The 26,750-nt window shown below is 37.2% G+C and overlaps 1 protein-coding gene across 1 annotated transcript in view; it reads left to right on the top strand.

Moving 5' to 3' along the window:
- PARN (poly(A)-specific ribonuclease) overlaps positions 1 to 23,094 on the top strand; it is a 47,990-nt gene extending 24,896 nt beyond the window's left edge. The window contains exons 19-23 of the mRNA XM_010145638.1: positions 1,357 to 1,443; positions 8,362 to 8,436; positions 16,292 to 16,481; positions 20,401 to 20,594; positions 22,149 to 23,094. Coding sequence (XP_010143940.1) covers positions 1,357 to 1,443; positions 8,362 to 8,436; positions 16,292 to 16,481; positions 20,401 to 20,594; positions 22,149 to 22,201 — 599 coding nt within the window. The 3' untranslated portion in view covers positions 22,202 to 23,094. The remainder of the gene's footprint in view (positions 1 to 1,356; positions 1,444 to 8,361; positions 8,437 to 16,291; positions 16,482 to 20,400; positions 20,595 to 22,148) is intronic.
- Positions 23,095 to 26,750: the final 3,656 nt, after the last annotated feature.

Genomic DNA, 26,750 nt, shown 5'->3' with positions numbered 1-26,750 from the left:
TTGGACACACATGATGAGATCCACCTTGAAATACTCTCCTATCTTGATGCTGAAAGCAACGGAGATCAGAAATTAGAAAAGTTTGTATCACAACAAAATTCAGGAGGGTAATTCACCAAGATGAAAATCAGTCCCTCTATCACTATACCCAAAGGAGGGAGAAACTCTTGCTCTGTTCTTTTAGAGTGTTTCTGTGTGGTCAAGATAAAATCTGATCATATAACACTGTGTGTTGTTAACCCTTGTGTTACCTTTAACATATTGGAGCAGTAAGTTTTAAAGTGGAACACTCCAATGGTTCAGCCTCTGTCTAACATCAAACACAAACCGACAAGGGAAGATCTGGCAATGTGTCGTAAATAAAACCATCGATCTCTGCAGGTACCTGTGGAGAGGCTCAATTAATGATTTGTAAATAGTTTCATATGAAAATGGAAAACAATTCAGTATCTTTGCACCTTAAAATATAGTATTCCACTTGCTGCTTTTAAATATATGAAAAGAATTTAGAGGTTCTAAAAGCTCAGCTATCTAATGAAAGGAACTTCAGTTGCATGCATGTTGTGGTGATTTCTTACGTACAAATAATCTTTACTGGGCAAGGTCAAAGGTCTGTCTGGTTCAGTAGCCTGCCTCTGGCGATGAGAGAACCTGATGTGCAGGGGGAGGCGTGTAAAAGTAAGGCAGATACATAGTGAGAATTTCTGCTGTGCTCTTAACTCGTCCAGCAGTTTGACTTGAATTCTCTCTCTCTCTTGTGTTCAGTGTACACTAAGGACTTTTTTTGCACTTCTTTAGATTTTTGGCTTTGGTATACTGTTTCTTCCTGGTGTCATTTTTAATTTAAAAAGAAAGTGTCAGTATGTACATTCTAGCTTGTACCTGATGTTATATGAAAACTGAATTGAACATGGTTTCATAGTAAGTTTTTTTTTTTTATTGACAAAAAGTCAGCAACATTAAATTATTGCTAAGAATTTTTTAAAGCTAGAGGTGGAGCATATTTTCTTTTTCTTCTGTCCTTGAACTTGGTGCACAGAATAGGAAGGCCTGGATTTGTGGGCATTTCCCACTGCATGCAATACTGTTTCAATTTCTTATACAGATGAACTAGTAGGGTTTAGTAGGTCTGTTTCATGCATAATTGCAGAATTGCAGGCCCATTTTTGTTGGTGCCTGATGTAGTTTCATAGATCTCGGCCTGTGGTTTTGTGTTTGGTTTTGTGGGTTTTTGTTTTGTTTTTTTTTTTAAGTAAGAAATAAAAACAGTCTTGATTGTATTGGGTAACTTTTTCAGGATGTTCTGAAGATAGTAGTAGTGACTATTATTTTAACAAATGCCTTTTTGTTTCACAGTGCAGCCAAAACGAGATCATGTTCTTCATGTTACTTTTCCAAAAGAATGGAAGACTAGCGACCTTTACCAGCTTTTCAGTGCCTTTGGTGAGTGATATAATCTATCCTTCCTTACACCTATTTTTTTCACCTCTCTTTCTCATTAGCAAGTACCTCCTGGTTTGTTTGTAATTTTTAATGGGTGGATACAGGCTGACTCCTAGTATAAGTAATGAAGAATTATCTTTTGTAGTTTTTGAATGGCGTCCTCTGGACTTCCTTTGTAATGATGTGCTGAAAATGTCTGCCCTGATTAAATGCTCTTTAGAAATCTTTTTGTGATGCTTGTTGAATACTTCGGACTTTTGATCCTTCCCTTTACAGCCTTTCTTGGGAGTAGGTAAGAGTTTATATAGGTGGGTAAAGGGAATGGGGATTGCTGTGAAAGGCAGATCAAGGTTTTAGGAATAAGGTACATCCTGTAGTCTGCTTAAAGGCAGAAGCTGCCTTTGTGTGAGTCTAGGCAAGCAGGCTCGAAAATAGCCAATTTGATTTCAAGATTGTGAACACCATTTAAGTCAGAAGAAACAACAAAACAGCTATAATGACTGGAGACTAGTGGTTCTGGTGTTCCTCTGCTAAATATCAGTATGTAATACGTAACTCCTGCAGTGGCAAGTGGAGGTTATGCTTTGTGTCCCTAAATCAGAACAAGAATGATCCTTCCTACAGACCTCTGCTGGATATTATTTCCAAGATTTTTACTGCAGATTAGTTTCTAGTTTCTTCTTGCAAGGTAAGGTGGTGCTTCGGAAGAGATCTTTCGGGCTTGCAAATAAGTTTGGTTTTTTTATGGGGTGCTTTTTTTAAGAGGTAACTTCTTTCCGTTTCTTAAAACATTTAATGCAAAGCTAAAACTACACTCATTAAAATAATCTTTTGCATGATTTTCCGGAAATACCTGCTTACAATATGTTTTAATAAGCTACTTTCAATATGTGACACGTAATAGACATTTAGGCATCTTCTCTTCCTCGAATTCTGTAGTGAGGATTTTAATGGGAAATTGCTCTAAAAGCAAAACAAACAAGCAGCTGTTTACCAGAATGTTTACTGGAGAGGATCTCTTTCTCATTTAAAAAAAAAAAAAAATCTTTTGCTTTACATTACATTGTTACCAGAATGTTTACGGGAGGGGATCCTTTTCTCATTTAAAAAAAAAAAAAATCTTTTGCTTTACATTACATTAGTCTTGGCAGCTCTAAGTAGAGCACTGAATTTCTAATTTCCCTGTTTCTAAAAATTGGGACTATAGTTTCCCTTTTTTTCTGCCACCAGCCTTACTTTAGGTCCCAGTAACCAATTTTGTCCACTGGAGTATAATTGCTGTAAAAAGTATATATTTTTACATGTGTTTTTAAGCAGGTAAGTGGCTAGCTGGCTCTATATTATGGAATGGACCTTTCCCCTTTTGGAGGGAGACGGGCAAATGAAGAGATGTCTTTAGCCAGTACTTGATCAGCGTACTGCAGTTGTTTCAAAGTAGCATACCACAGGGTGAACCTGAAACCGCCCAGTAATTGCTGTGGTATCAATAAGGATGTTTAATCACCGGTGAAAGGACAGAAGTCCCGTGGTGTAGTCAGTCTCTTCACTTCTGTGCTTGCTGCAGGTCACCACACTAGTTTATGGAATGATGCTGTTCTCCCCTTCACCCAGAACTGTGACTTGGTAGTTTGTGCAGGGTCTCTGGACCTGTATAAAATTCACTCAGTTGCTTCTGACTTTCTGATCTGTCCTGTAGCAAGATACCAGTGTAATACTGGGTAGGATTAATATCCCCAGTTGGGAAATCTAAAATGTGAGAATGTAGAAGGTTACTGAAATTCTTCTAGAGTTGCTGTTACAGGGGTAAGAAACCGCATAGTTTGGACGTCGTTTCCATAGACTTTTTATGTCTGAGTCTTTATAATAAAATTTTTCTTACCAACTGCTCGGGTTTGGTGTTGGTGTGAAACGCAAGCACAGGTCACTACCACCAGGGGTCACACTCAGACATCTCAAAATACCATTCAGAGTGGCCATTCCCTTTTATCTCACTTCTCCAGATTCCAAAGCTGAATGTTTTCATACCTGGATTTACAAACTCATGGTATTTGGGTAGTACTTAATCTATATTTTGTTTTAGTTATTATTACCATTGTATTGCAAAATGTGGATTATTCCTTCCAAAATTCTAGGCGTACCCATGCCTTTTCAGTTGTAGCTGGACAGAGACACAGTATGGTGCAGTGTGCAGTAAATGATTTGCCAGAAGGAAAAAAAAAAGCAGTAACAGACATGAATTCTCCCAGTTTGTTATACCAATTAAACAAAAATGTTTTAAATTAAGCTTTTACCTGGGTTAAAACTTAATAGTTAAATTAAATAACAACATTAATCTGACTTTATAGAAAAAATATTTTGAATTTGTTTTAGCAGAATTGAAGCAGAGCTGTAATCTTCCATGAAGCTTCTAGTGAAAGCAGTGAAACAGCTGAAGGGCTGCAGTGTCAAACTTGGGACTGTTTTACACGTGCTACTCTGGAAGAGGTGTTCATGATTCTTGAGTCTTTCAGTACTACATGCATAGCAAGTGGACACCTGTTCATGCATGACATTTTTATAGTCTCACGTGTGAATGTAATTTCACTGGGCAAGTACTTGCAGTACTATGCAGTCTCTTAGAACACTTAATTTCTTTAACTTCTTATTCATGTAGGTTATTTGGTCATGCTCGTGAAATATGAAGATGTTAAAATAGTATTTCTGGAATACAGCTTTTGCGTATAGCCCTCGCTTCTACTTAAATGAATGTCTTTGTTGGGCTTTAATGAAAACACACACTGTATTGTAAAAACTACTACTTAAAAATTTTCCAAGGGAGTGGAGTCAAATCTGTGCATTGTATTTTGTGAGAGTTGTCTTCAAGAGGGAGGTGAACGCTGATGTAGTTCATGGAGTCATAGTGATCTTGAAGATGCATAAATTAACTTCACGTGTTTAAATATTGTTCTAGTAGTCCAAGTTAATATACAGGTGAGTTTCATGTGACTTTTAAATACATTTTTGAGACTCATTTGAGAGTTCCATGCACTATCACGTCTGTTCCTGTTAACTGCTGTACTGCAAACTCAGTTTAACAAAAACAACCGAAAAAGGTGGAGCTTGAAAACTGTCCCTTTCAAAGGTGAACAGTCTAATTTAAGGAAAACTTCTAGAATGTGGTGTATATATATGAAGTATTTTCCTGAGCTCATGTTCATATAGACATGAGCTTTCAGTGTTGGTTTTTTGGGTGTGGGGTTGGTTTTCCTTGTGGGGTGTGTGTGTTTTTTGTTTGGTGTGGGTATTTTTGTTTGTTTCTGTTGTGGGGGTTTTAAATTTTTAATCTAATTTTTCTCTGTGCACTTCTGGCCTTTCCTTCTTTTCATGCTAATGTTTCCAGCTGTTCTTGCTTTGTTTGTGCTCTATCTCCCTGCCAGAAAGGTGGAAAGTCTGTTAACCCTTCTCAGTTACTCACCAGGAAAATGTTGTTCGTTTAACATATGCTTCAACCCTTGTTTGAAGAACAAAAGCTTCAACTATTTCTATTGTCTGATGCAGTTGGTGTTCAGAAACTTATCAATTATATCATAATGTCAGTGTGGTCAATTTTTTTTTAAGAAAATGAACTATATTAATTACCTTCTTTGTTAAATGAAGGTCCATACAGTCCTTATTCTAAGTGTTTAATTGCCACTAACACTTGTTAGTAGGAAGTGTAGAAGAACAGAGGCAAAGTAAAAATTTCCTGCCTTCTAGCAATTGCAACCTAGGGACTCATGATCTAGAGGTCAGGCTTGTATCTTTTAGTTTGAGCCTTTCACAGCTTTCTGTAAGTTGGTCTAAAATCATTGTTTATTTCATATATATCCTTATCATTCACAGCACTTGCAGGCAGTCCCCTAACTGCAATTAAGCATTATGTAAAACATTCTTTTGGTTTTAAAAGTTCTGTGTATTTTATTAGATGTCCCTTAGTTGTTGTCTAATGAAATAGTGAATCCTCCCTGTATACCTTTCTGTTCTTGTATCTTCCCCATAGACATGCATAGGCATCTTTCTTAAAATTTCCTTTTGAAGGCTGTTCTACTTTACTTAGTCTCTTATGTGGAAGCCTTTTGAAACTTTCTGGTCATTGCAGTATAAAAACTGAAGGAAAGTCTGTTTGAATTACATAATTCAAAAGTATAATTTTATTCTGCAGATTTTCATGTTGTTTGCATGTTTGTGTTTATATAGAGAGATTTTTCAAATTTATTTATAGAAAAAAATGTTACTTTGCACCTTCATCTCAGAAGCAAGACATCAGATTTTTCCTTTGGGTGAAGATGTTTTATTTCAGTTAATTCTTGATATTACTTTTCTTTTTAGCAAGAGACATTGTTTGACGTTGCATGTAGTAGCAAATAGATAAGGGGTCATATAGGTTAACAATAGTGTTCTTCAAATATTGAAGACATTTGATCTCTTCTAGAAGTGTAGGGAGAGAAATCTGTTTATTTGTCTAGAGCTGGTATTCTGTTACATTGCTGTATATGGCTTATTTGGGTTAGTCTGGCAGTAAGCTGGCATGCAGCTAGGTTGATTGCTAAATACTGTACTTCAAGTGCAGATGCATTTCCTTGTCAGATCTTTATTGCCCTTTCACCATACTTTTGAAATACACGATATTTACTGAGTGCTTAGCAATATTGCTGTAAGATCTAATTTGTTAATCTTGTCGCTCTTAAATTCTCATTTCTTTATAATAACAAAATGTGACGTATTCTGGAAAGAGTCTTTTAAGCATGAAGAATTGCATAAGAGCATTTGTTGCAGTTCTTTTCAGATTGCAGCTCAATGTTGATTATTTAATGTTTGACTTGTTCTTAAAGTTATAATTTTAATATGTATAAATCTGAGTATAAAGGCAGCATGTGTTGGCAGGTGTTGAAACCTTTAATCGTCTAAAATAGGCAAGTCAGAGTGTAGCAGCCTTTCTGCAACAATGACTAATCATCTGATACTGAAATGATGTGCTGTCAATAGGTTGGGGTTTTATGTATTAATTTTTGACTGGTACTTAGTGAAAATATGGGCACCAAAGTCCATTTGAGTAGTAGCTGGACTCCTTCAGGAGGTTTTAGTCCATCACTGATCCTCTTTGATATTTTACTATGAGGGCACAATTGCAAGATCAGAATTTTTATTTCTGATCTTTCTTTTGGTCTTTTCAGGGTAGATACGGAATTTACCGACCACATATATAGGAAAGGGACACAATCTGGACAGCACTTCCATGTTGAAGAATTACAGAAGAGTATGGTCTCAGATGTCTCAAATTATTTGTTTAGAAAATTCCGTAATTAGCAATGCAAAAAGGAGGGCTTGTTACACAAATTCAGAGGAATAACTTGTTGATGCTCTTGGAGCAGTGTTAAATTGTGCAGTTTTAAGATTTAAAGGAAGCTCAGTGTCAGGATCCTACCAAATGCACTACAATTTTGAGTTGCAATCACAGATCAGCTTGAGCTTTTCCTGTGTCATGAAATGTTAAGTGTCCTGCCAAAGGCAATTCTCCTTGCACTAAAGACCCTTACCCACAGGCAGCAAACATCTATGTTCTTCAAAGACTGAATTATTAGAAATTGCATTTATTTGTCCTACAAAGCATTTAAAGAAATTCTAACATTTGTCTTCTCTGTGTAGGCTCTTCTTAATAGCAGCCTTAGCCCTTTAGCGTAGGGAAATGTCAGAAACCATACTGAATTCATTATGGTTTTGGCAGTGATCAAAATGAATACAACCGAAAGTTCTAAATAGCTGACTACTCAAATGTATAGCACGCAAACTAAATCTGACTAGGCTTTTATTTTTTATAATTAGAAAATATGTTTATTATCTGGCTCCATTTCAGAAGAGACTTCTATAACCTTGTAACCTGTAGGCTAAATTAGATTGAAATAGATTAAACATCTGAAAATAAAATTTATTTTAAGCTATTTTGCATCATTGTTTTTAACCTTATAATGTCTGAAGGTTAAACAGTGGTGTGACATTATATATATAACATGTTTTCCTAATTTCCCTGAAAAAAATGGCACCAGTTTTCAGTATCTGAATTGTACTAACAGTAGAGCACTTAGATGAGGACAGGAGATGTAATAAGACTTTGTGTCTGGAATGGGAATCATTTCCTGTGCTTTTGCTTGCTTATGAGCTCTTTTAGTGACATTTTAAGCCATTCACATAGAAAATGCACTAACTGCTTCATGAATGGAGGAACTTCTTTCTAGTCACTGTTTCATTGTAACAGCCTCCAAATGAGGTCCATGATTTTGTGCATTTGTCCTCGTATTTACTCACATTAAGTTTTCACTGCACGTGCAGGAAATGTGTATAGTGAGATCCAAACAAACCAGAGTTTGTGTGTCGCAGTAACTGGAGTTGTCCACTTGGGTGATCAGTCTTCCCCCCTGCCTGTCTTTAGGAAATGCTGCAGTTAGAAAGATGGATAGGTTTTAAAACCCAAAGAGCTGCTGTTTAGTATGGAGCTGAAATTTCCCAGGAAAAAAATTTGTTGTAGAATTATATAGAACACATGAAGGGGAAAAAAAAAAAGCAACCCAGGATTACTTGAATTGTTAAAAGATTTTTTTAAAAAAAGTTAAGAAGCAGAAGAATACTCTGGGAGTGAAAGAGGTATTAGACTTGTCTCTTTGGTCCTTTCTCTGGTGGGTCTGAGGGTATACAAGGATGCATGTGCAGCCTGAACAGTCACTGCTTTCTGAACAATTCCAGGGTCATGTACCACGGTGTATGCAGTACGCACCTTTACAGTGCACTTCGCAGGTGAAGTTACTCTTAGTCGACCATCTTTTTTTATATCACGGCATGCCAGATAAAGTCTGTCACTGAGCCTAAGATAAAAATAATCATAGTCATTTATTTTGTCCTTTCTAGGTAACATTCAGATTTCATGGATTGATGATACATCAGCATTTGTATCACTGAGCCAGCCAGAACAAGTACAGATCGGTAAGTGTTTCTGAATTTACTTCAACCTGAAGACTTGACTTCAGCTGGCTCCTGTAAAATGCTCTGAGCCAACAGGGTCTGGGATTCTAATGGCAAAACCACTGACTTAGTTCAGATGTTATAGGAGGAACTAAACTTTTATAGTACCAGCACGTGTTGCAGCAAAGCCAACAAACCCAGACTGGACTTGGTTAAGAGTTCTGTTTCATTCCATGACCCTCTAAGTACTTGAACCTGTAGGTAGAGTAATGCTAGTTTCTTCACTTGAGGTTATTTCCTGTTAATTTGCACAAAGCAGAACTATCAAACACTTTTGTGGTCTCTGCCTTCAGATGTTCTTTGGACTGGTACACTTTTAATTTGGTTTACATTTACAAGTAACACCTGTGGTGGAATGCCTTTTGGTGTATTGTAGAACGCATGCAAAATACGTCTCCTGGCAGTCTGGAGTGATAACGTGTCTACCGTTGGTGTATTAATAATGTCTCTCCAGACCTTAATTTTTGAACTTTTGAGCTTGGCTTTGAAAAAAAGTTAATGGTCATAAGTTCTACAGGAAATAGACGTACTTTTTTCTTGAAAGTTCATTGGTTTGGGGTTTGGATTTTTGTACATACATTGCATTTTGATTTGGATTTTAGGAGAGGGATTAGTTCAAAGAAAAAAAGTTGTGCATGATTACATAAATACTTCTAGTGAACCCACATTCCTAATTCCCGTAATTAGGACAAATAGTGGTATTCTACTATTTATAATTTTGCAAGTGTAAGAAGCTGACCAAAAGCATAGAGCAAAACATTATCTAGATATCCTAAGAAAAATATGGAATAAGTAACACTCTTGAGAAATCATCAAGAATTAGTCAAGAATTAAGTAAAACTCAAAGGGAGAGGCCAACATCTTTGCATTTACTGAAAATATTGCTTCCAGTTATGAAGAATAATCTTTTAGGAGTATGGGTTTTTTGGGTTGTGTTATTTAATTTGGGTTTTTGTTGTTGATGATGTTTTGGGAGAGTTGGTTTATTTTGTTTTGTTTGTTTGGCTGTTGAACTCCACTGAGTTCACCATAATGTACCTTACAAAGCTCAAATAAAGAAGCTCTTGGTTCTGGATGCCTAATCAGTGCATCTATCTAATTCCTTATTAACATTCTGTGTGTCTTTATCATACTTCCTCATATGTACATATTTCTGCAGAGGATTTTGAGTGCTTACCAGCAGCCTCCTTATAGGAAATGCTCCATAGCAGCAAGAGCCATTTTTTCTTCATCTGTATATAGATATAAGGACCATATAACTTCTAGTGAGAAGTTCCCGGTAAGGAATTATGTCCAAATATATGTGGCCCTATTTTAGCTAGCTCTGTAACTGGAGAGAGCATTGCTAGCACTTCCTGTGTATGTGTCATCTTAGTTTCTTACCACTGAAGCATTCATGACTTGTAAACTGCATGTATTATAGTCAGCGGTGGTACCAGCACGCCGGCAAAGGTTTGACGGATTCTGTTTATGCGGCAGTGAGTACGTTACAAGATTGGAGGGAATAAGCTTTCATCTAAATGTAAAAAAATGTATTATGAGTTGTGCAATCAGAAATTATGTTTGTGAAGGAGCAACTTAACTGAAGTGTCGGAAGTTTTTTATTTCAGACCTGAAAAACCGTATTCAGTTTGGTCTCTGTGTGAGGTGTAGGCTAAGGAAGAAATGAATAAAGAGTTGGAATTGTTCCAACTTTTTTTCTTTGTGGTGAAATGCAAGAGTTGTGTGTTCTACTTTTTAATTCAGGTGACCTCATGTGCAGATTATCTACAGGTCATTGTAAGTTTATATATCTGCCTTTCCCACCCTCCACCCCCCTTTTCAAGCTGATTGCTTGTTTCTCTGAGTAGGACTTGCAAGACTGTTTTCAATAAAAACCATGTGGTTTATGCCATTTCGTAAGCTCAAAACCTTCCTAGTGCTGCCTCAGTAAGTTCCCCAGCACTATCACCTCAGCTGCTTACCTGCGCTCTGAATGCTTGGCATACACATTCACCATAACTTTTTTTTTTGTAACAGCAGCTACATATTATGGGAAGAACTGAGTGTCTGCAGAATATTTAAGCCGAATCTTTCTGGCACTGCTGTGTGTGTGTCTTTTTTTACTGCTTTGACAGAGAGGCTTGTTTCTGTGGCCTGCATGCTAGGAAACAAGTTATTTGTTTGAAAGCTCAGGTGATTATAGTCTTTTCGCAGATGTTTATGAAATCAGGTTAGTAAAATCTCATATACTGAAAGCAGTCAGCCTGCCAAGCTGATAAACTGTAGCATCTTCAATTACCAAAAAAACTGTGTGACTTTTACTGTAAAATGACTTAAATCTCACCCCCCACCCCCCGTAATAAATACATCATAAGATCAATTCTGTTATTCTATTTCCTGATCCAAATTCTTTAATGAACTGCTTTGATAATAAAAGTCAGTATTTGTACTTAGGATTTAGTGAGCTGTGTGTTTAAGTGAAGGTCCTAGGAAAAACTAAGTGGCCTGTTTTTTAACCTGTTTATACAAATATAGCTGCATCTTCTGGGTGATAAAAAAGCCTTGGAGAACTGTCTAACAATATGATAGAAAGCAAGTGTGTTCTGCAGACATACGTTTATGCTTGCCTCTTAAAGATGTTTCTGCCTTTGAGCTGGTGTTGATATGTGTATTATTGATAAGGTGATCAGATCTGCATTATGTATAAGTCTAAGCACTGTAAAAAAACCATATTTATTTTGCATATTTTTAATGAGAGAACTTTGTGGGCTAAGTTAGAAAAATAGGATCAGTTTAGTTTTGTAATAATCTGAATAAAATGTTAACTGGTTCTAGTCTACCAAATTTTTTTAAAATCACTTCAGGTCTGGGAGGTGTCTTTGTTTTTCAGTTGCAGCAGTGACTAAAATACTAAATATTTGATTGAACTAATGTAAAATTCCAGAACTGAACAGCAGGTCATTTAAAGACTGATCTGCAGTCACCCCTCCACATAAGCGCTCAGGATAACCCTTTAATGAATCTGGCTTGTTTCTTTTTCTCCAATGTCCTTTTTGTTCAGCTTTGTAGGTGTTAAAACAGAATTTGGAACATGTGATTTGTCCATATTACTAGTTTTGTGTAACTGTATCTAAGAGATGTAGTGAAATTCTGACAGTCTTGTGCCCTAAATACAGGGGTGGTTTTTCATGCTGCTTTGAAAAGCTTTGCTTTTAATTCAAGATTAATTTTTACCTGATTTAAAAAAAGGGGAGTGGGAGAGTGGGGGGCTGGAGGAGGGGATTTTTTTTTCTTTAAGTTGTCTTTCACATAATTATTTTTTGTGTTCATGCTTAGCCTTTGCATAAAACAATGACAGATCTCTTACAGTGTGACACTTTGCATAAGCTGGTCTACCGTGTTCCTTTTGCTTCTAACTCTCCTGGCTTTGGGTATTTTAAATAAACTGTTTGCAGTGAGGCTTTTTCTTGTCTTTAACCTTCCTTGAGGACAAAGATCTTGAGAAGCACGCAGATGAAGTGGGACTTCATTCAGCAATGCTGGGCAAGTCTGCTGTCGTTACCTTGGCATGTGCAAAAGGGCTTCAGTGCAGCAGCACAGCTATTGTGGAAAATAGAAAGCAAGCAAATCAGGCTTTCTGTAGCTGAATTAGCAGTTATTTTTTATTTCCTTCAGTCACAATTTAAATATTTGTTTGACTTTCTTAGAAGTAGACTTGTGCAGGATACTTCACTTGAAAGAGGAGAAAACTACTTTCAGGGTAAGGTTTCATCTCAGTGAAAGCTTTAGCAAAGGGTGCTCTGAATACATCCAACTCCACAAAATATAATTGCCTTGCTAATGTGAGTTGATGAGCAGTGATTTAAAGAATCCTGTCTGTCTCACGGATATGTCTTACCCATGTAAATTAACTAGTGAATGGGGGTGAGGTTGGGAACTAATTAGTTTACATGTTTAGATGGAGCAAAGAGGCTGTGATTGGACCAGGTTTGAGAAGAAACTGGTTTGACAGTAAAGAAAAATGCATTTGACAAGGACTACCCTGCATAAAAAAAAACCCTGGGGTAAAGATCCAGAAATGGATAATGGCACATAGCTTGGTTAATTTGGGGAAAAACCTGTGCCTAGTGGTAGTAGAGACAAACAATTTAAACATGGAGGAGTACTGCCTTGCCAGAGAAAATAGGAAACAGGGAAATTAATATTGAAGAATGTTTAGGGTTACGATAGATTGCAAGGCTAATATGAGATAAGGACTCATCCAGAAAAGACTAAACTGGGAAAAAGGCAAATAGGAAAGGGCAGGGTAAGAGCAGAAATGGTAGAAATATTGGCTAATTAGTGAGAATTCTGTCAAGCTCATGCATCTCATTCTGAGAGAAGCCAACAGAGAGTGTGCCCAATGCTTTTTATATTGAGTCAACACTAGCAACAATCAATAATTGCCATAATTCTAGTGGGAGAGGCTACAGAAGTGCATTTAAAATTTCTGCTCCGAGTAATTAGTTTTGTGTGTATTTAACAAAATTTCTGCCTTGCAGCAGAAATTGTTCAGGTATGCTTAAAGGTCTGAAAATTGCATTAAAAAAAACTGGGGGAGAAAAAACCCCCAAAGAACATTAACGTTGCAATGCCAATTTCACTAATGTTTTAACATAATATAAGTGAATTATGCTTACGCATTAATGAAGTCCATGGCCATGTGATCACATACTGTTTCGTTTGGATTTATGGCTTCTTTGGGAGTATGTTAATACATTTTCTGTGTAGAAAACCCAGCTGTGATTGAATGCTATCTGCAGTGGACAATTTAATTCCGTTTGGGTTAATTTAAAAGATACCCTCTAATCTGGGATGCTGAGTCTTTTCTTCTGCTTTCTGTGTATAGACTAGGCCCATAGCACTGCTGCTTGAGCTCATGAGCTTTACCTTGAAACACCGGACCACCACGAAAAAATGCATGTGCAAACTTTTATTGTTTTAAATGCAATATAAATACTCCTAGAAGTCAATAAATAAGGCTTGGAACCATACAATAAATAAGAATAAAATAAAATACTGAATTAGCTACTCACTAACTGAGCACTGTTGATCTGACTGAGGCAGCAGCCCCATGTTTTAAGTAGAACATGATCAGGTAAGATTAACGCTGCATCTATACAGAAGTTACTTTAAGGCTTCACAGGTTAATTTTTACTTTAGTATTTCATAAACTTGAGTTTTAAAATTGCAGCCTTAATCTGTGTAGTTCTGTATATTTATTTCATCTATGTATTGTGGGGGTTTTACCTACACAGTTCACTTACTTTGTCTGTGTATTAAGAGGGTTAATATTGTCAGCAGCCATCTGTCAGGATTTGCTCCACATACCAGCAGGAACTTGGTGAAAATGTATCTCTGTATACATTCCTCTTGGATCACTCACGACAAACAGCCTGTTTAATAGATTGCCGAAAAACTAGGGAAGATGACATCCTCTAGAAATGCTTTTTCTAAAATAAGGTGTAGTGACTGTTATTCTGTGAGACAGGAACTGAACTTCATGGCTGCAGCTAGTGCAGTGAATGCAGCCATGTGGTATCGGTTTCTCACAGAAAGATGTGTCTTCTCTCTTATGATTTAAATACGTAAATAAACCCCATAAGTTCTCTTTGGTTTGTTAGAATTCACAGAGCATTCTAGCAACACATTTCTGTTGGCAATGCAGAGCAACGTAACTGTTTCCTTTGGCAATATGGGCAGCATTCACCAAAAAAGCGTCAGGGAAAATGTATTTTGAACTTATACAGGAAGCCGCTCTTCAGTTCAAGACCGTGAAAGATTGATTTATCTGCGTGGCTCCTTAGACTTCTCCATATGCCTTCATTTCAGTTGTTCAATGCAGGAAGCAATATATTCAGCGTATAACTTTTTATATTAAATATATGTACATATATATGTATATGCATATAGTTGTGTGTGTATGCGTAATATGAGCGGGTCGCTATAAAATGCGGGCCTTATTTTAAGAAAGCAGGGTTGCCTTTGTTCAACAATACTGACCCTTACACAAATTTATTGTAAAATTATCTTAAGGCTGCATAAGGAGGTGTGTGGTGTTTTCTTTGGTTGGTGTTTTGTTGGGGGTTTTTTTGTTTGTTTTTGTTTTTCTAAAATGCAGTCTGGGTTTGTCAGGGAATAAAATGGAAGAGCCATAACTTTGGCTCTTAGTTTTATAGCTAAACAAATAATGTGAAATGGTTATTGTGTTTTAACAAATAACTATTTATCAGATGATCCATGGTAACTATGTGTTTGAATTTAGTTAAGTAAAAACATGCTTGAGTTTAACTAAACAAATTTTACCCTGAGGAATGTCGGCTGGCATGCAGTGAGCATTATTAATTCATTCATGATGCCTGCACCATAACTTCATGGGCAATAAATATACTCCTAATTCTTAGAAACAGATCCTGTAACTTCACAGTTCAAGACAAATACAAGGGGTATGAAGGGAGGTATGCGTAACGTCTCTTTGGTTAGTGGAACGATCTCATGAGGCTGTTAATCATAACTGCTGGTATCTATTCCTGGGATTTAAATTAATCATACAATGCTGTTGCCCAATTTTATGTATGTTTGCAGCAGCATGTATATGCCATGACTGGTCCTGTAGGTTGTTAGATTCACAGTAGCATTGCCAATAGGCAGAATAGACCATCGATTCTGAAAGAGGAAAAAAACCCAAGTTCACACCTCTTCCTCATCTTTTCCGAATTGTAATGTTGGCACATGCTATTTCTAGTGCTTCGGCTACAGGTAACACAGAATACCTGTATTCAAGGTGACAACACTTCAACTAGAATCAGAAAGCTGGGTACACATCTGAACTTTCTACAGAAAGATTGGACAATAATGTATATAAAACCAGGATTTTTGTCTCCGCTACAATTACTGTATTTTAAAAGGTGCAGCCTAAGTATACAATCCATTGGGGTTTTTTGTTTTATTCTGTATTTGAACTGGTTTACTGGTTGGTTTACAATACTTTCTTTCAGTGAGTTAGGCTGAAAACAGCAGTGGACACCAGTTGACAGTTGGTTTAATTTGCTGATTCATCTGTTATAGTGATGGCTTCAGGCCAGAGCTTGGCTTGCAAACTAAAGGCTGAGCATAAATTGTTGCTGAGTGAAGGCAGTGAAAATTTTTTCTTTATTTTTCAAGTGATTCTAATTTTGTGTTGACAGAAATCCTTCTACCTTGAACTTGCAATCTTTTTTAGTTAAAAGGAGACCAAACATTAGAAAAATACAAGGATGAAACAGCTGGGTATTAGTTCAGTGCTGCTTCCACGGATATCTTGTGCATCCAAAAATGCAGCTCATGTAAGCTTATGTTTCACAGCAATCAAACAGAGTTTTGGCAAAGGCTTTGCAAATGTCGTCTTTTCCTGGCAGACTTGCAAAATAAACCTGCTGGGTTAAGTAATGAGACTAAAAGGGAAAAAATCCGGGAAATCTTTCCTTGCCAACAAGCAATCTGGAGGAGGGTTACAGCTGAAGAATTGATGGTTTCTAATTTAAAAGAAAAATCTTAAGGAGATTTAACCAATTTAACTTTTTTTTTGTATGAAGTCTGACTCTGAGTTTTGAATATCTAATTCAAACATACCATATGAATTTAGGAGAGTACAGCTTTTCCTTTTTTAAAATCGCTAGCAGTGGAAATAGAAGCTGTTTAAATAGACAGAACAAGTAGCTCGCTGCCTTCTGCTTTTTAAAATGAGTTCTATCAAGAGAGGGAATGCTGTAATTTAACAGTGTTTTGTGTATAACATCACTTTTCTTCCCTGTAGCTGTAAACACCAGCAGGTATGCCGAAAGTTATAGGATCCAGACATACGCAGAATATGTTGAGAAAAAACATGAAGAAAAACAGGCAAAGAGGAAATGTACAGAGGATAGTTGGAAGGATATGGAGAGAAAACGGTTAAAAACTCAATGCACACCTTATGTTTCCCAGAGTCGATACTACTGTGTTAACAGGTGAGACTTTTCCTGCATTGCCAACTCTTGTATTTTTATTGCATTTTAATTAGAAGTCTAGCGATTTCAGGTAGTTGTTAACAATAGGTGACTTTTTTCCCTGTCCATGTTTCTTTGAATATAAATCAGTAGCGGTACAACAGCTGTCACAAGACAGCTAGGTAAAAGCAGAGGGAATTGCCATAAACTTGATTAGACTATTTTAAACTACTGGGATCTGGATGGCAGGTCACATCACATCAGAGCTTCTGAGCCTGACGTAGCAGTACCATTTATAAAAATAACCAAAATAAACAAATTATTATACCTTATACCTTTGTAAAGGCCATCTTGATTTTTTGGATGACTTTCCATGGCGAGAGTACTGGCACAGGGTATAAATCACCATCTTGAGCAGTCCTGATGAAGTTGTTGTTACGCTTCTGAAACAGGAAGGCAAATGATGATACTTACATGGCTTTTAGCTTTTGGAGTAAAACTTATTTAAGGACAACATTAAGTCAGGAGATGCCCGCTTTGTTTCTGGTACAGTATGTTGCTGTGTTACCCTCTCACATTAATGACAGGTTTGGGATACGATGATGACAGCATGCTTCTTAGTCATCTGAGACTAAGCTTCGTGTAGCTTTGAATGGGAAGGGTCCTACAGTGTTGATAGAATTGTGTAATTAACATAGGCAGATTCTGCCATTCTCTCCCGCCCCTCTCCCCCCGCCAAGTTTCAGTGGGGTGCATAAGCTACATTTCTGTAAGGTGGTGTTTGGGGGGGTGTTAGTGTGTTTTGTTTGGTTTGGGGGTTTTGGTTGGTTGGTTGTGTGTTTTCTGCTGGTTAGAGAGCGAAAAGGAGATGGTCATAACATCAACACTGAGGTCTTTCTGCTTTATCTGTCTTGTGAATGCAAAGAGAATTTCTACCTCATATCTTTGTGTAAATGTTATCTGTCATGTTACAAATATACTAAACTTGTTCTGTTCTTCTAACTTCCATGCGCTTATGATTTGCCTGGTTTGCAAAATTAAATGCGGGTGTTTATTTTGGCCAGCTGTCGAATAAATGTTCATGGCTTTTGTCACGATGGGAATTCTGAGTGTGGGACAGACAGGTTTGACCTCTAAGAACCATATCGAGGGACCTGGTGATAAACTCCATGCCAACAGAAGGGAGAGGTTGGGGAAGAAGGCCTTGTGGAAATGGCTGTCACTGAAGAGGCTTGGGACTCCACCTGCCATCATCACGGACCACTGTGAATCCTATATTGTGTTCACTGAGTAGATTTGCCAACTGGCAACATACGATAAGCTTTTCTGGTGGGGGTGTGTTTTGTTTGTCCCTCCCCTCATCCCCAACTTGGTTAGTAATTTTATTAAAAAAATAAGAACAGTCTCCATTCTAATATAGAAAAGAAATTTCAGAACGCCTTCATATGTATTCTTTCATAAATCAACAATTATTGCTTGGATAACTGTTGAGTACATGTATGTTTTGAAACCTAAATGCTACCTTTGTTAATGGATGATGTAAGTCTCAATCTTTAAAAGTTTCGTTGTATCCAAACAGTTGAGGATCCTAAAGAAGTACGTCTGAACTGGACAATTACTGGTAGCCATTAATTTGTCCAGTTCTTCCACTTTCAGTTGTTTCTCAGCACAGTAAGGAAATTGAGACAGAAATACGGACATATTCCAAAATACCTGGTATGATTAGGAAACTGAATTTTGGTCTGAGTAGTGCTCTAACTTGTATATCCATACTTGTGCTATGAGGTGAATGAATAATGTTGCTGTAGTCTTTAAATCTTATTTTAGGTCAAAGAATAATAATAAAAAAAAAATCAACCTGTGGCCATCTAGAATCTATGAATGAATGTAGAATAAAATTAATATTGTGGGCAAAATCAAGAAATCAGCAGTTCTTGATTATTGAATTTTTTTAAAAAAAATTTTTGTGCTGCTGGGATTTTTTTAGTGGTTTTGTAGGAAGAATATAAGGCCAAAAATTAATTTCTATTTTATACTTTGGTGCACAGCTAAATGCACACTGAAGGTCAAGAGCTTATTTCTCTTTATTTGCAATAAGTTTCCAACAGTCTAAGTTGAAAAAAAAATTTAGCCATAAGACCTTTCAAAAATTGAGCTTCTACCTACAGTAAGTGGAACTTGGCTTCCAAGAGCCAAGTATTCATAATATGTCTAAGAAATCCTGTGATTAAGATTTATGGCTCCCAAGGTTTTCCTCCTCATGTATTTTTTTTCAGAGTATCTTTCCCCAAAGTAGAATTCTTACAAACTTTTCTAAACAGTATTTTTTAAAAAAAATATATAGTAGTTTGATTTTCTAAATGCTCTTTCTCCAGTAGACTTTTTTTCTTTCCAAACCTCATTTTTGCCTGCTACAATATTGAAGTGTGTATTTAGGACAAACAGTTCTAGCCAGCTTTTTGGCTTGCATGTTTTTATTGATGGTAGTTGCAGTATGACTCAAAACGATGCTTTGTACGGACGGCCTTCTGTGTGTGAACGTTTGGAGGAAAAGCCAGCTATTCATCACGGTACATGGTGTTTGTGCTCCTGAAGTGGAAGTAAGAGCATAAGGTGTCATCATATGTTTCATGTTTGTTTATTGCTTTTGGACATCTCAGAACCTGTTTTAAATTGCAGAATGTTCAGCTGAAAAAATGCCATTTCAAAACTGCAACTATACAGACAAATTTAACTTTCCTTTAACTGAAAAGTTATTGAAACACCATAATTCCCTGCTATTACTGATTAGGAAAAAAAAAGTAAAATAGCTTGTAAGCTTTCTTCTATAACTAGGTATTAATTTTTATTTAAATAAAAGAACAGAACATGGCTTAGATGCATACGGTCATTTTGTGTAATTTTTAATGAAAAAATAAAGGTTTGTAAGTCTAAAACTAGAAAAAAAAAGTAAAATAGCTTGTAAGCTTTCTTCTATAACTAGGTATTAATTTTTATTTAAATAAAAGAACAGAACATGGCTTAGATGCATACGGTCATTTTGTGTAATTTTTAATGAAAAAATAAAGGTTTGTAAGTATAAACTACCCTTTTTTAATTGTTTGTTCTGACAGAGCATTAAAATAGACATTTAAGTAGCTGATATGTATCTAGAAGTTCATAATGGGAACTCTTGTTTTAATTAGCTCCTTTGCTACTGCATTCTTTCTTATACTTATGCTAATTTGATTTTAATATTGTCATTTGTCTTTCAAGGACACTTAACAATAGCATTCAAGTGGAACAAAAATCTCTGCAGTGTTATTTTCATGTATGCTGAATGAAATGGAGCTCTAAGTTCATCTTCTTTCTGTATTATTCAGGCTTCATTCAAATACTGCCTATGAAATGAGAGTGCCATATTTTGTGATTTTTATTTTACCAGCCCATTGGATGGTAGCACTCTTTCTTCCTTTTAATGCCTTATTTAATGATATATTGGAGCTTGATGGCTTTCTCTACCTTTCTGGAGTAGAGATGCTTTTAAAACTGCATACAGTTCCAGGAGGGAGGATGAAGTCAGATGTGTGTTTGAGGCTTACCTGTCATGTATAACTTGGTGTCTATTGAGAAGGCTTTACAAGAGCTTTCGTAACTGAGAGAATAAAAATTAAGATTTAGCAGGGGTAGAGAACAGCTTTAATTACATCTGAGTTGAGTGATCTCATCAGAATAACAGCTAAGCCTGAGTCATCCATAGTACAAAGAAGGAACGCCTTCATCTCCGTGAGACTGGCTTAGATAGCCAGCTTCGGGAATTTTAAAGATCTTCCAGACAATATAATTCTGTGGTACAGTTTATTCTGCTACTTTCATAAACATTTAATAGATGTACAGCTATTAGTACCTATGTAATAGTCATTCTTGACTTGTTCGTAATAATTTTTTTGCTACATTTCAGTTTTACAAGTACCAGTACAGTGGGGAAGAGAAGCATGAGTCCTATTCAGGAAGAAACTGGTTCTGATGATATGCAAGAGGGAGAAGGCCAAGATCCAGAATATGATCAGACAGACTCCTGTGCAGAATCTCTTCCAGATGGTAAGAAGAGAGCCAGAAAGTTCAAAAAGATCAAGACAGAACAGGTTCCAGCAGGTAAGCACAATGTTCATGCGCACGGTTTTCTGTTCTGGTTGGAGTTACCCTAGGCCTGAATAGAATTGAAATTGTTTTCTTGAATGTCTTAATTTGTTGAAAAACAACTTGCAACAGTGACTTACTCCACTACATTCACAGAAATCTGGAAAAGTTACTTAAACTGAAGATTGCATCATACAAAAATTGTAAAAAAACAAACAAAAAACCCAACGAACCAAAAAGCTGCAAAGAAAAGTCCACCTGAGACCAACCAAAGGAAGCAGGATGTAGTTGATTTCTTACTTGCTTACTTTCTTCCTTAAAATAAAGCTGTTTGAATAGTTTTTAGCTGTTCATAACATCTACTTGCTTACTTTCTTCCTTAAAATAAAGCTCTTTGAATAGTTTTAGCTATTCATAACATTTTTTTTTTTAATGTGACATTCTAGTTGAGGTTACCAGCAGGATGTAGTTGATTTCTTACTTGCTTACTTTCTTCCTTAAAATAAAGCTGTTTGAATAGTTTTTAGCTGTTCATAACATCTTTTTTTTTTTAATGTGACATTCTAGTTGAGGTTACCCAATGTGTTCTACATATCATAAGCAAAAGCGAAGGAGATCAAGAAGTAGGATTCAAGAGTAGATTTCCTGTAAATCCAATACTTTACAAAATGTAAGGTTAACCTAATCTTCCTTTAAGCTGGAGTGGATGGGGTCATAGCATACTCGAATGCACGTAGCTGGACCTGCCAGATGTGTGTCATCAGACAGTCTCTGTTGCTTGCAAATGAATTCACTTTTGATAAACCTACCTGCTGCCCTGAAAGCTAATATCTGTGCCCCTTTAATTAGCACTTTCTATATACTGATAATATTTCACTGGCTCGCCACAATGCTGTTTTGGGTTGAGTGCAGTTTGACCCAGACAGGCTGCTGCTTCACGTCCCCTGGTATAAATAACTTGGCTGCTGCAGCTCTGCTGAAACCCTTTTCTCTCTAGAACACTTCCTGAGGATGTGTTGACTTTCTGAGACAACTCAGTGAAGGAATGAGTTTCCAGACAGGTGCTGATCTACTCAGCCCTTGAACTTATGAAGCCCTTTAGCTTTCTGGGTGCTTTGTATTTATGAATCATTTAACTGTGAGTTTTTTTCCAGTAACACTTGGCAGGACAGTGATGAAAAATGACTGTGTTTAAAATCCCTTCCAAATATTTTGGACGGGTACATCATAGTCACCCTTAGCAGTCCTTGCACTCTACCACATACTCTGAGTAAGCCATCACTTATTTGAAAGGCTTCCTGCTAGTTGTTGAAGCATGAGGAGTCTCACTTTCAGGAGATGCGGGGTTCGAAAAGTAGAAGAAATAGTAGTTTTTTGTTGTAAAAGTGTCAAATTATGGATTTGCCCAAGTGATAATTTCTCTTTTCTTTCTCTTGTTATGAACGCACTATGTAATGCTTGAAAAGTCGATACTCTTTCTAATAAAAATTATAAACCCAAATAATCATTAATTCCTTTCAGTGTTTGTATATTGAAGTCTTTAATATATTTTTCATGACTGTCTTTTAGGAAGCCTTACAACTAGTTCCACTGGAATTTTTGAAGTCCCTGAAACATGGTAGGAAACAACTGCCTTAAGAAGTGGAATTGATTGAAAGCAGTTGTGAGAATACACCTCTTGGAAGCCATAATTTATTTAAATAAAGTGGTGTTAACAAAGCAGTATGTGTCCTGAAAAATCAGTTTAATTATTTTAAACCGTTTATTGAACAATCACTGTCAATTTTACTTGTGTGCATATTAACTGGTATATGATTCGTTGTTGATCATGTGAAATCCTCGCTGTCGTAAATGATGTTAGATTTAAGAAGCAAGACTAAATGTATTTTGGTCACCTACTTTGGCATGCTGGCTATGAAATGTACAAAAAGAACTGGCACTCCATGATTTCGTGCTAGGCTGTTTCCTGTGCTTGAGGGGAGTTACCACAAATCTCCCAATCTTTAGCTATTTTTCAGGCAGTATCAGTGTGCTGTCAGCATTCTTGGAACAGGTAGAGCGGCAGTTTTGCGTATTGCTTTCTACCAGTTACTTTATCTGGAAATCTTTAGTTGTCCGTTCTCTAACCTCCACCCCCTGTGCAGCAAGTATTCACCTAAATACCGACTTTACACGTACCTTACCCTCTCAAAAACTGTACCTGACAACTTTCTCATACCATTAATTTCCTGGTGGGAGGTAGCTTTCCTTTGTTTTCACATCTGTTGCTGTTGTCACTCTTAAGTCTTGATCTGTTTCTTCCCTCCTCCTTCCCCAGCTTGTGGGGTTTTTGTTAAAATGTTTTTTGGTACCTGTGACAAACCTACTAACTGCACCAGCCCTTTATTTGTTTAAAAATGGATCTGCATTGGTAGATTTCAGAAAATGTTTGATATTTAACATTTTTGTATCATGGAAATAAAAACAAAAGATGTATTTCCATAAAATGAAAATTAAATACATTTTCTTAGGAAAATGGTTTGGTTTTATTTATTAGTTTCTGGAATGGTTTTTGTGAACTTTTGTATATAACAATTTTTTTTTTTGTCAGCCTGTGATTAGCAGACTCTTTTGGTCCATGGACTACTTTCAAGGTATTTGTGAAATGTAACCAAAGATTTAAATCGCTGTGACCTTCGCTTGGAGGGGGTGAAAAAGGAAGAGAATTCTATAAATCAGCAAGTCCAAAGTCATTGCTGTGGAAGAGTGAAATATTAAGAAGGCTTCATCAGACTGTATTTACATGAGAGTGGGAACCGCTGTCATTTAAACAATGCAGTAACCTGATTGAAGGTATGCCAAAATCTGTGGGGTTTTAAACGTTTGTGAGAACTATCCTGAACTTGAGTTGTGAAGGGAAAAATAATTTAAAGATGTTAAATGTTGTAATGTTTTATTTGTAACCTTGGATTACTACCAGAAGTAGTATAATTCAGTTGGGTTTTTTCATTGGAGCCATATCACCACATTCTTACACTAAAATGTGGGAAAGAAAACAGTGTTATTAGTAATGCAAGGGAAAACTAGTAACTGAGCTCTTCTGTTCTCAAGGATCCAGAGACTTTTCTCCTCTGAGACTCATGACTTCAGGAGTAAATATTTAAATCGGTTTTATCTTGAGTATCCAAACCTACAAAGAAAATGCAAATCTAGTTCTCAGAATATATGCAGCACTTAAGTGGTAGAACATACTCATCTCTCACGGAGCTGTTTCAGGTAATTTCTACAGTGTTCTATCGAAATGCTGGGGAGCTGTTAATAACTATATATCCTAAAGACTCTTTCACGGGCACCCCCTTGTCGTGGGGAAAGAGCTTGTGTGCCCTTGTGAGGTTGAGAGCTCTGCTGGCGGTGGCATGTGCCTCCGGTGGGGTCTCCCAGGCCAGACAGGTCTCAGCTGAAGGGTCAGACACAGTGTGTCCACGGGCAGGATGGGCTCACCAGCCTTCGGGCACCATCCTAGGAGAAGGACAACTCTGACTCCAGACCCGGGCAGATGGAGCTCGTTTAGCCCTGTAAGGCTCCATCTAAGAGAAGGACACTCTAACCAAACCTACGACCCGAGGACTTCGCTGTCACCATCCAAGCTCGCCAGGCCCTGGCAGATGAACCTCAGATGTAAAGGGTGGAGCCACTTCCGCGCGTGCTGTGCTTGACCTAAAAAATCCACCGCGTGGGCCCGAAGGGTGCACTCATGTTTGCAAAGCCCTGTAGCGACAGGCGAGGGACCAGACTTGCCTGTCCTGCATTGGCCTTTTCAGCCTTCAGCGCACTTGCAGTAAGCGTGGGTAAAGCCCTTCCCGAATCTTCGTCCGCGAAGCCAAGCCATGATGATGATGATGATGATCCAGTTTGGGAGGAAGCTTAGAGTCATGATGTCAAAAGGATACAAAAGCATTTAAAGGGATTGTCAGAAATATAGGTTAAGAGGCAAGGAAGTCTGCTCAAGAGCTACAGAGGTCCACGCTGCCCAGAGACTCCACCTGGAGTCTTTACCCTGAGGCCATTGGGATCTTCATGGTCTGACTCCTATGAACACCAGCACTTAACATACACGCAGGAAAAGGTGAGTCTTAACTGCATCACAATACACTGCTTTAAAAACTTGTTTCTTCAGAGTAGGCCATGTATATCCTCCTCTAAACTGCGAAGATTAACAGATATTCTCACTATTTCTACCCTCTTCGCTTCCTAAATTGTCATTTTGAGGAGCAGGATGTAATCCCTACCTGTAATTAATACCCTCGAAATAGCGCTCTTCCATTTTCTAGTCATTTTATGTGTTACCATGTGTGTTAACACCTAGGTGAGCTACTAAAATGATGCAGGAGTGCAGTACTTACCATAAGAAGTCTGGGTGGAGAACCGGCAGGGGTCAGGGAGAGGTGGTGTCCTATAAGAAGGAAGTGGCCCCCCCCAAACCTCGTTATTCCCTGGGGTTTGGTACACTTCCCTTCGTTTTAAATTCAGTCATTTATTCTAGAAGGGAAAGAATGTAGCTTCATAAATTAGAGCCACGTTTGTTTCCTAATGTATGTTTAAAATACATGTGTAGCACGTTTGTTTCTGAAAAACACAACTTGTCACTGGTCTCCAGGGCTGCAGAGTTTCCCGGGTCTTGATCTCTGGGGTTTTTATGTTACACCACTCCAGAGATATGGCGAGGCGCCAGCGTGGCCACTTCCTCACAGAGCTGGGGTAGCTGGTGAGTTGCTGAGAGGCTGCGTTCTGGCCTGGTAAATGTCAGATGCATCTTTGTAATACCAATTCCTTACATAAGCCTCAAAAAACCCTTCTGCTGTTCCTTTGCTAAGAATGGCTGTTTTGTTTGATCCTAAAGACTTTCTGAACAATTTTCAGTAATGAGTGTAAGTGTTCAGATGTACACACATACATGTATTTAAACTTTTACCTTAAATATCTTTTTCAAATGTGATTTTAAACTTAGAATGTTCAAGGAAGACCAAACATATTTAGTGCCTGGATAAGAGTACATACATTAACTTTTTTTTTATTTGAAGTTACATGACTTCATTGTGGTCTGCTTCTTGCTCAGAGCAGACTTATTTTTGAAGAGTATGTCCAGTGTCTGTAATGCATTAGGGAAGGTTGCTTGCTGCATTTGCAGTGAGTAACTGATATGTATTTGGTAGCAATTACACAATAATTCAAAGCTGGCTCTCCATTTCGTTCAGCTTTCCTTTCTTAATTCTCATATGCTGGATTTAATTGCAGTTACCGTATTTTTAATGTGCTGTTGAGAAGTTGCCAGTTGTCAGTAGACTCTCTTTACTGCAATACTGTAGATCTACTTAAAGTGGAAACAATAGATAATTGTCTGATTCTATGATGAAACACTGATTTATTAAATTATTATTATTAAATAATAATTATTAAAACAATATGCTGAAGACGATTTACCAGAGAATTTCACCTCAATGTTACTAGAGTCCCTCGCATGTAGACTAATAACCCTTTCTGCTAGGTTGTACCATACTGGACTTTTTAAAAAAGTAGTTATTGCTACTAAAACAGATAAAGGAATAATTATGGTGATACTAAATGAACTTCTTCACACACAAATCATAGGAAGTGTTAGTACTGGTAAATTTTTAGGAGGTAATAATTAATATTCCAGTCATCTAAAACAGATCAGTGTATTTTCAGTATTTTAATCAGGTTTCTTAATTGAAGGAGATTCTTCAGTCCCTTAGAGTGTGCAACTCTAAGATGTTCTGAAGTGCTTATAACGTCTTAACAGTAATTTCTAATGTATATTTGCAATTATGCATGGAGGAGTGTCTGAATTGTGTCCAAGAACAGGAATTTAACATCTAATTGATCATCTAATCCATTTCTAATAAGGGATTTGTGGAAAGTGCTCAGTAGTTTTGCAAAGAATAGCCTTTTCTTCCTGCATTATCTCCTCACATGTCAGCAGAACAGTCCTGTCTAGGAGTTTTTTGATCCTTGTCTGCTTCCTACCCCTCTCCCCAACCCACCAGCCAGCCTATGCTCATATGGTGTGTGCGTAGGACATTAGGTACAAACCACCAAATGTTATTATCATGTTCGCGTTCAATGGCTTTCAGCTTAGAAATCTGTTAGTTTACAAACTGTGTGTGTAAGCAG

The sequence above is a fragment of the Buceros rhinoceros genome, unplaced genomic scaffold (assembly GCF_000710305.1).
Source record: "Buceros rhinoceros silvestris isolate BGI_N320 unplaced genomic scaffold, ASM71030v1 scaffold1981, whole genome shotgun sequence".
Lineage (NCBI taxonomy): Eukaryota > Metazoa > Chordata > Aves > Bucerotiformes > Bucerotidae > Buceros > Buceros rhinoceros.
The sequence above is the reverse complement of the archived record's forward strand: the minus strand, read 5'-3'. Positions and strand labels throughout refer to the sequence as shown.